Source organism: Phocoena sinus, chromosome 1 (genome assembly GCF_008692025.1).
Source record: "Phocoena sinus isolate mPhoSin1 chromosome 1, mPhoSin1.pri, whole genome shotgun sequence".
Taxonomy (NCBI): domain Eukaryota; kingdom Metazoa; phylum Chordata; class Mammalia; order Artiodactyla; family Phocoenidae; genus Phocoena; species Phocoena sinus.
This window is the reverse complement of record NC_045763.1, coordinates 21,232,641-21,242,559: the sequence shown is the minus strand read 5'-3', so window position 1 is coordinate 21,242,559 and position 9,919 is coordinate 21,232,641. Positions and strand designations below refer to the sequence as shown.

Sequence of the window (9,919 nt, the reverse complement as noted above, 5' to 3'; positions counted from 1 at the left end):
TTGTAATGGCTTCTCCCTGTTGCTAGCCCTGGAGAGCTGCATATACCTTGTTAGTTTCTTAAGCCCAGCCCCCATCTTTGGAAATCGTCCCTTTTTAAGTCTCTGCCCAGTTTGAGGGTGCTGTGTCTCCTGCTGCGAGCCTGAGTGACAGACAGGTCCATCCATTCACCAGCACGGTCACACACAATCCTCCACGGATCCCCATGCTGCCATGTTATCGCAAACGCGCTCGCATCCCTTTGTGTGTAGTTTCCTCAACACATCCTTATTTGGGGAAGACTCCATAAAGAGGGTCAACTTTGAGCCAGGTCAAGGGAGAAGCCAGCCTACAAATCAGTAAGCAGGCCCAGATTGCCAAACGAAACTAAACAGAAGCTGCTCACGGAACTGCCAGCTTAAAGAGCCGTGACAGACACACAAAGAGGAAAGGCGGCAACGCCACTCACAGAGTAAACCTCAAAACCACGCGTGCTTGTCTCACATCACTGAGATTTATTCTTCCTGGATGTATACATCAAGGAACTGACCCTATATGCGTTCATTTTGCGGAACTCTACAAGTTCTGGGTTCTGTGTGAGTCAGTGTGGCCCCCTTCCTTCTACCATCAGGATATTTGAATAAATGTGCTCCCTTTTTTCATTTAAAACTTAGAATTATGTTGCCAACGCCTCTTCCTGAGAAACAGGTGTGTCCCCCGGGAGCCAGCAGCCCATTACCTTTCTGAGGGGCCGCAGGCACGTACCCACCTGGAGAGGGCGAGGACGGTGAATGAGGGGTACTGAGGGATTGCTCAGAGCAATGTTTCCCCTCAAACAGGCCTCCTGGTGCTGTTAGACTGAGAAGCAACAGCATCTACCAAAATGGGGACCCCAGCTGCACTGTGACTTGTTAAAGAATGATGACATTTCTAAAAGAGATCCTTTTCACTTCCACATTGGAAAGCTTTGCTGCACTCTTAAACAATCTGACTGCGTCTCAAGGACTTGTCGTAACGTCTTCAGTTGTACAGTGTAAGCCAAAGTCAAATGCAGCATATATAGAGAAGTTCATAGTATCGGCAACTTCCCCAGAATCCAGCCCCTTGCCACTGTGAAGTGAAGGGCTCCTGTGAAGTGAGGAGGGTGCCATGCTTGTGTAGGGTCAATGAGAGGAGTCTTCCTGAAGGAGGTGCCCAGGGAAGGCGCAGAATCCAGGGGTCAGATCGAGTCGAGGCTCTGAGGAGCTGGGAGGAGCTGGAAAGAATAATTTCAAGAGCTTTAACTGTCTCTCTCCCATAGCCACCCAGCCCCACCCAAACCCTTTGACATCTACTTCCTTTAGAGGGGCCATTGTGGACAGAAGGTGCAGGGGCAATATTTTGGAATCAGGCTCCACTCGCTCCTACCCTGGAAGGGGTGGGGGCTCCTGGGGTGAGCTCCCTTGGGCCTCTGTCCTTGGCTGGGATCCCCACTGGTCTGAGCAGCTGGAATGGAATGTTCCTGGGATAAAAAGCCTGCCCCCTCCTCCACCTCTTCCCTTATGGAGCTCCTCAGGGACTGTCATGGGGGGGAGAAGGGGGACTGTTCCAGGGATGCCTGATATGGCGTTGCTCTGGAGAAGCAAAGGCCCACACTGCCTGAGGGCTCTGTCCTGGCAGCTTCTCCTGGGCTAGGTAGGTTGGCTCCACCGAACATTTACAGACCTCCTCTATGTGCTAGGCACTTAGTGTGACCTCTCATTTAATACTCAGAAATAATCTCCTCCCTAACTCCCCATAAAACACACACACACACACACACACACACACACGAAACTGGCTCAGAGAAGGGAAGTCATTTGCCCAAGGTCTCCCAGCTGAGAAGCTCCAGGTCAGGACTAAATCCCAGGTCTGTCTAGTTCTAAGACGGGACACTTTCTGCCCCACCATGGAGCCTGTCACCCTCTTTCTCTGCCATCCCAGGCTCTTTGCTCTCCTTGGCACCAAACACGCCAGCCCACGTATGCAGGGAGAGGAGGCAGCCTCCAAGGCAAGCCCAGGCCCTGAGCATCCTTGGCCTGCCCTTGCCTGAAGCCAGGTGTGCTGACTCAGCCTGACTTACCCCCAAAGCCCAGACACCCAAGCAGGGGAGCCAGCCTCTGGGGGTGTGCCCAGACCTTGGAGGGGTGGCAGAAGATGCCACCTTCTGCCACCCCTCCAATGTCTGATCACATCCCTCCCCAGAACCAAGGACCAGGGTTCACTGTACCCAGACTCAAAGGGTGAGAGTTCAGAAACCCTCATTAGCCTGATAAATGAAAAGCCACATAGCCTAATGTTTAAGGTGTCCCCCACTCAGAGGTTCTATGTCCTTGGGCAAGCCACCTGCCCCCCCCCCGACCCTCAGTTTCCTCACCTGTGGAAATGGGGCTAACTCCTACCTTGCAGAGTAGCTGGGAGGACTGCAAGAGATAACGGGTGTAAAGTGCTTACCACAATGCCTGACATAGAGGCGGTGGTTAATGTATTATGCCATAACCAAGGAGTCCCTTCGCCCATCACTCCTAGCCAGCGTGCGGTCAAGGTCTAATGTGGGAAGAAATAGGCTGGGGATCTCCCAGCTTTCCCAAATACCTCCTCCCGTGCCGGCTGTAAAGCATGGGAGGAGGTAAAGGCTCTGCTTCTCCTTCAGCTTGGAGAAGACTGGGACCCTGGGTTTTTCTCCAGGGACCTGGCTGTTAGGGGAAGGGAGCCTCCTAGAGACTGCCCACTGCAGACCTGGAGCACTTTAGCTGTGAATTGTCGCTTCAGCCTAATCTCTAGGAAGTCACCTTGATTCCCAGGTGGCGGCGGGGGCGGCGGCAGGATGGGGTGTTCTGATCAATTATCAGTGTAACAAATCTGGGAGGAGTGAAACTACTCTGGGCTTTTACTCAAACGGTGACGGCCAACAGGGGCAGCCTCTCTCTCCAAGAAAGTCTTTCCTGATGGTCCTTCCCTCTGAGGTCAGAGGCCCGCCCCTTCTCTAAGTGACCACCAGCACCCACACATTCTGCCAGACCTTTAAAGCTCAAAGCCTGAGAAGCCTGGGCAACAAGGGAAGAGGCTGGCTGGAGGCGGGGACACTGTGGGTTCCCAGCCTGCTCCAGGCCTTGCCCGCACGCCCGGAGAAGCAGCCCACACTGCCCTCTGGTGGCGCCGCCTAGAGGCGCCTCACTTGTCAGGGACCAGCCAAGAGAGCGAAAGGGCTCATCCAGGGGAGGGGCAGGGCCTGACTAAAACCCTGAACTGGTCTTCCAGCCCCTCACTTCCCTCAGCTGACATTCCACATTCACTGGTGGCAATCAATGTCCTCACGGCACAGATCCCCCAGGATCCCCTGTACTCAGTCCAGTCCCCAGGGCTAGAATGCTGGGCCATCTAGAAAGTGTTCAGGAAGCCATGCAGGGTGGGGATGCAGTATATAACCAGGGGCTATAGTTACTTGTGAAGGCCTAAAAACAGCCCTCCAACATCGCCAGGGCAGGCTGCCTAGAAGAAGGCTGAGAGACACAAGTCCTTGAAAACAGAGACCCTCTGATTCAGGGCTGCTTCTTGAGCCCCTGGACTGAGCAAAGATCAATGTTTGTTGATTGAGGAGAATATGAAGCCTTCTAGAGGGGCCCTGGGTGGGCCAGACAGTGGTGGGAAGGTGACTTTTATTAATTGGCTGAGGAGTAGTGGACAGAGCACTGAACCAAGAGCTGGGGTTCAAGTCACTGAACACTGTGTGCCCTGGCCGAGGCCCTTAGTGAGAAGCGTGGGACATCTGGAAGTGGAGGGAGGGGACAGAGCTGCCTGTGACACTAGGACCAATCTCCATTTCCTACATATACCACTTTCTCCAGCAAGAGCTATCTCTAATTCCCTACCCGCCCCGCCCCCCCACACCAAAATCAGGACAAAGCTGATTACCAATAAATCCCAGAGAAAGGCAAAATTGTGGTGACACAGAGCACTTTACACCATTAGCTAAAAGCTTCTCTGGACCAAGTGTCCCTCTCCCATGCAACCCAGAAAACAATCAGTCCTGGCTGCAGCCCAGCACTGAAGCCTGAGCTCCTCACTGTGTCACCTCCAGGGAGCCCTTGTCCTTTCTGGGCCTCTAGACCCCAAATGACCCAAGTAGCTTTGGAAGGTCCTCTCCCTCTGGGGAGGCCAGAGGATGCCAGGGCCCCTCACTGCTCTCCCAGTCCACAAACTCTCAGAGTCTGTGAGACCTCCTCCTGGACTTCCCTTCCCCAGCTAGAATGGGTTCAGGAAGTCCTGGCTGTTAGCTGAGAAACCAGGCAAAAAGTTTGGTCTGGGGAGAGGAAGAGTTAGCTGGGGGAAGGACAGGTGAGGGCCCCTGGGTCTCTACCTTTCAGAGCAGTGCACCTGACCCTGAGAACTCTGGGATTACACCAGATTCCTGTGATTCTTAATTATCTCATTCTACACTCTTCTCGCCATTCCTAAGCCCTGACATGAGGAGGGACAGCTACATTCAGAGAAGGATTGAGGAAACTGGCCCAAAGACAGGGCAGAGTTGTTCTAGGTCACACGGCAGACAAGCTGACACCAGTTCTATCTAGTCCCTGCCCCTGGACAGCAAAGAGAAACTGCGAGAAGGACACACACAGGCCTAGGACCTAGTTCTGTCCCTAGCTGACCTGACCTTGCCACTCCGTAAACAGGACTTTAAATCAGCTCCTAGGCTCCGTCAGCAAAAGCAGTGCCTGTTTCTAGGTGTGATATAAGAGAATAAAACATTCTTCCATGATTTATGGAAAAAGACAGACCTCTGCCCTGTGTTAACCTCACTACAACCCTTCCAAGAGGTGAAGATACCAACATCACAGACTGATAAGTGAGGTTGCAGTCAACTCAGCCAGTGAGCAGCAAAGCAGCAGCCAGGCCATTCACAGCTGAGTGAGGCAGGGGAATGGGGGGCCTGAAGGGCGTGTGGAAAGGAAGAGAAGCAGATCTCATTTCAGGTCTGGCCCTTTAAGGCCCCACTTTCTAGAATCTAGAAGCCAATGACATATCTGCCCCCCTGGGGCCTGTTAAAGGATGTCACCTGGCTCCATCCCTGGCAGAGCCATCTTAGTGACAGGTTGGGAGGGAGCCCCTAGGAGAGCCGGCAAAGCTTCAGGCAGTCACCAAACACCCCACCCTGGTCATCTGAGTCAGACTGTACTCTTAGCGAAGCTGCATGGGGGCCTGAGAAAAGACCTGTCTCCTAGAAGTGGAACGTCCTAAGTATAAGTATGATGGGAGCAAATCCATAGCCTCTCTGGGATTCCATCTCCCCGAATGGGAAACAGGGGCTTAGGAGAGGAAAACTCAGAGGTACATCGCTGTGCCAGCCCCCACCCCATCCTGGGGCCTCATTATTCTGGCCTCCCGGAGGGTAGTGCCAGAAAGCAGCAGCCTCAAGGGCAAGACTCTTCTTACAGCCCCAAGGGACCCAGGAAATGTAGCGCTGGTGGAAGGTGAGGGTGGGGTGCTGCGTCAGTGCAGGAGGCTCCAACAGGTAAAAGTTTGCTGGCAAACCCCTTCTGGGATCTGAGCAGCCTCCATTTGTTCAACTCTATAATGGGGACTTGGTGCTACTACCTCATTCTGCCGGAGGTCTGGGAGTGGCGGCAACAGAAAGCGGACAGCTTTATTAAGGACCCAGCGGACTCCAGAAGCCCTGGGGAAGGAGGTCTGGGAGCCTTGTACCGCCCCGCCCCACGGGTGCACCAGCCGCTAAGACCGCACCTCAGTTTAGCCTTCTTTACTGGGCCCTCGGCCCCCCGACTGTCTCCTCCTGGGGTCGGGCAATCTGTCCATCCGCGTCGGTGACGCCGTCCATCCAGCCGGCGTCCACAATCCGTCGGTCGGCATCTCCGCAATGGCCTGTCGGGGTGGCCAAAGGTCCCGGCGCGGAGGTCAGCGCTGGGGGGAGGCGGGGCCGCGGGGCGGGCTCCGGCGGAAGGGCGAATCGGGCTCGGGGCAGTGGCCCCGCCGCAGGCGCCCGGCGCCCCAGGGCACGCAGCCGCCCAGACCGAGCGCAGAGGCAAGCAGCGCGGGCGGGCGGCCGCGGCGGCCGCGGCGCGAGCCCTTCTTGAGGCGTGACCCGTGCGCCGCCAGATAGAGCTCGGCCTGCGCCACGCCGCCCCCCAGGCGGCCCAGGCTTTCGGCGCGGTGCGCCAGGCGCAGCTCGGCCGCCAGGAAGACGCAGTGCAGCTGCAGCACGCGGCTCTCCAGCTCCGACACCAGGCGCCGGCGACCCTCCACCTCCAGCAGTCGCCGCCGCGCTTCGGCCAGCTCAAGCGCGCGGCCCCCTGCCGCCGCCGCCGCCGCCGCCGCCGCCGCCGCGCCCCGGCCGCCGCCCGCGCCCCCTGCCGGCCCGGTGCGCCCCGCGCCCCCGCTAGCGCCCTGGCGCCAGCGCTGCAGCTCCTGCCCCTCGGCCGAGCCCACCGACTCCTGGGCCACTTCGGGCTGCGGTGAGGCCTGAGCCGGGGTCGGGGTCAAGGTCGGAGTTGGGGACGGGGGCTGAGGGGAGAATAGGCGCTCCCCGGGCGGCAGCGATGGGGACCCCGGTTCCGCTGACCCTTCCTGGGCCCCCGGGCCGCAGGCGCTGATGCGGCAGCCCGGCATCCCCCGTCCCCCGGCGGTCCGCAGCAGTAGGTCCGCGGGTCTGGCCGGCTGTCCCCCACGCTGGGAAGGACGGAGGCCTCAAAACGGACAGAGACGCGGCCGCAGCACCCACACTAGCGCCAAGGCAACCGTGGGTGCGTCTTATAGGCCATGGGGCGGAGCGAAGGGCAGCACAGCCAATCAAAGACTAGCATGCCCTGAACCCTCCTCCCCTGCCCCGCCCCGTCAGGACACTGCCCAAACCCTTCAGCTCCCTGGTCCTTCGACCCAGGCTGCTCTGCTAGGGCATCCAGTCCCTATCCACCTCCTCCAAATTTTGGGTGGAAAGGGGACCGCATCTTCTCTAGCCTGGCCCCTGAGTCATAAGCTCTAGTAGCTAGTGCTTATAAATCATGGACTCCAGTCCCCACCTGTGGTAGGCTTTTGCCTGAAGCCACACTATGTGACAGTGAAAGCCTGAGACACAACTCAGGAGGCTTGTCTCCTTGCACATACCAAACGCTGCCCCTTGGCTGAATCGGCTCTACCTGGTCTCCTGGGCCGCAAACTTCACCAGGACCACCTTCTCCAATCTCCCTGCGACCATGGAGAGGTTAACACAGAGGGGCGACTGGCCTCCTAGTGGGGATCTGGCAGTGTTGGTTCCTCACCAGGCAAGCCCTTCACTTGCAGAACAAACCTCAGCACTGCTGCTGAGCTTGGCGCGGCTTTCGCAAATCTTGGTGGCCCCCCAGGGGAGCCCCACCCCTCAGTGGGCAAAATTCTTTCCAAGCCCCTGCTCCTGTTTGCTCCTCCCAGTAGGTGTCCCCACACCTATCACACAGCGGGAAACAGATCCAGAAGGTGTAGTGGAGCCTTGCCCAAGGTCCGTGGCTCAATCTGGACCGCCGAAAGCGACAAGCTCATCCATTCATGCCCTCTGGGAACTCAGATACCTGGGTCTCCTCACTGTCATTGAGGGGACCCTGCTTAACTGGGACTTTAGTCATACTGGCAAAACGATAGAACTGAGCTCTAGCCATTTTTCCCACAGCGGAAGTGATCTTGCCATACCCCCTCCAAACATTGACCCAGACAACATGGCACTGCCATCCACTTGAAAGTGCCATCAGAAAGGAAAGAGCTCTGTGTTGGGCGGTGGCAGGGGCTGGAGGGCCAGAAACCAGCTGAGACCAATTGGGAAGAACTGCAGCAGACCGTGGGCTCAGGGGACCTGCCGAAAGTGTGGCCAGTGTGATTACCGCCCCAGGCTGAAGAGGAGGCTGATGGGGGCGCTGCACTGGCTTGATGTGGAGGAGAAGGAGGACGTTAGAGCACACCCCACCCCCACACCACCCCGCCCCACCTCCGCATCATGTTCTCTAAGTGCTTTTAAGTGCCTTAGATTGAGTGATTGGGATTCGTGGGCGAGACAGCTCGGCTCCTGAGAGGCAGCTCAGAAGGGGCTCAGAGAGGACGGTGAGGTCCATGAGGGGGCGTCAAGCTCAGTGAAGGGTAAGGGAGGAGGACTTTGAAGGAGGGAGTGAGGGGGAGGGTGTTCAGTGACGGGAGTAGCGGAGGCTCAGTGCAGGGCGAGGGGAGGGGCTCAGTGAGGGAGGGGCTCAGTGAATGTGATGGGCTCAGTGAGGGGAGAGGGGTTTAGTGGGTGCATTGGTGCTAGAGGCTCACAGAGGGAGAAGAAGGGAAATTCAGTGAGGAGGATGGGGTTCAGGGAGTCAGAGGGGCTCAATGGGGATGACGGAATGCCCTGCTGAATGGTTCATCCCTTTGAATGGTCTCCTTTGTGTCATCAAACTTTGTGTCTTTCTCTGTGCCGAAGATCCCTCCCCCACCACCGTGGGGAGATCTACAGGTGTTTTGCCTGCATCAGGCAGATCACTGCTCCCAACTTCTGGGGATGAACCAAGAGGAACAAGACTAGGACTTATCCCCACCTCCCACCATCAGCCAGATCCAGAGAACCAGTCAGATCTGAGTTCAAATCCCACACACACTGCCCATCTGGGTTACCTTGGGCAAGTTGTTTCTCTGAATAGAAGGAGATACTCAAACTATATTTGTTGAATAGATGAACATTCTCTCTCCACAGTACCCCTAAAGGAGGGGCATCAGCAGCCTTTGTTCCTGATGAGAAACCAAAGCCCAGAGAAGTGAAGAGACTCGCTCAAGGTCACACAGCTGATAAGTGGCCAAAGATTCAAACACAGATGTGACCCACCCCAAAGTCATAGCTCACCTCCCTGCTGTTCTCTGATATGTCCCCTGTTCCTATCCTCTATGGCATTTCCCACTAGTCATATATAAGTATGTATTTATTTATAGTTTAGTTACTTAACAGTCTCTCCTTAGACTGGTTTTGCTTAGCATGAGATTCCCTGAAGTTAGGTAGAGTGCCTGGCCGCATAAGGCCACTCAAACAATATTTGTTTGAATTGAAAAATAATACAAGGGTAGACAGAGCTAGTTGAGAATAGAGAAGTCCCCTTGTTCATTCATTCATTTATCCATTCATTCTTTATTTCACTCACTCAACAAATTTGATCATTACCTTCTCTGTTGAGCTGGCTGCTGAAGGTACAGCAGTGATCAGATGGGGCCCTGCCCTCAGAGAGCACACAGCCTAGGGAGGACACAGGTGACTGCAGTTCAGTGAGGTATCTCTTGGGATAGGAGAAACACAGTGGCTGTGCGAACGCAGAGCAGACACTGAGCTGGGTGGGGAGGGGATCAGAGAGAGTTCCCTGCAGAAGACGGCATTTAAACTGAGACCTGAAGGATGAATCGAAGTGTGAGATGGATGCACAGATGGCGGAGGGACAGGAAGGGAGAAGGATTCAGGGTAGGAACAGCACGTGTACAGGATCAGAGGTTAGAGAGCTTTGGCATCTGCCAGCTTCCTTCCCAGCTTCCTTAATTGCCCTGAGCTCCATGCTCCCAAGAATGGGCAGGGGACACAGCCAACCACCTCTTAGGGCACAACCAGCCTGGCAAACATAACATTAGGAATTAGAAAATACACTTTTATTTACTTATTTTTTAATTTATTTATTTTTGGTTGCATTGGGTCTTCATTGCTGCACGCAGGCTTTCTCTAGTTGCGGCGAGCGGGGGCTACTCTTCGTTGCAGTGCGCAGGCTTCTCATTGCAGTGGCTTCTCTTGTTGTGGAGCACGAGCTCTAGGTGTGCAGGCTTCAGTAGTTGTGGCACGCGGGCTCAGTAATTGTGGCTCGCAGGCTCTAGAGCACAGGCTCAGTAGTTGTGGCACATGGGCTTAGTTGCTCCATGGCACGTGGGATC

General features: G+C 55.9%; 1 protein-coding gene across 3 annotated transcripts; it reads right to left on the bottom strand.

The window, feature by feature from the left end:
* Positions 1-482: 482 nt before the first annotated feature.
* TRNP1 (TMF1 regulated nuclear protein 1) lies at positions 483-6,702 on the bottom strand. 3 transcript variants are annotated; one of them, XM_032646273.1, is made up of 4 exons: positions 5,741-6,702; positions 2,373-2,418; positions 1,385-1,462; positions 483-1,232 (listed from the first exon to the last, which is right to left on the bottom strand). In XM_032646273.1, the coding sequence occupies exon 1, from the start codon at positions 6,620-6,622 to the stop codon at positions 5,912-5,914; it is 711 nt and encodes a 236-aa protein (XP_032502164.1). In that variant the 5' UTR covers positions 6,623-6,702; the 3' UTR covers positions 483-1,232; positions 1,385-1,462; positions 2,373-2,418; positions 5,741-5,911. The 3 variants fall into 3 exon arrangements, with proteins under 3 accessions (XP_032502164.1, XP_032502154.1, XP_032502147.1); XM_032646263.1 differs by lacking the exon at positions 2,373-2,418; XM_032646256.1 differs by lacking the exons at positions 1,385-1,462; positions 2,373-2,418.
* Between the last annotated feature and the right edge of the window lie 3,217 nt (positions 6,703-9,919).

Bases quoted from the DNA above. Each gene is read 5' to 3' on its own strand.
- TRNP1 (XM_032646273.1), bottom strand. From the start codon at position 6,622: ATGCCGGGCTGCCGCATCAGCGCCTGCGGCCCGGGGGCCCAGGAAGGG.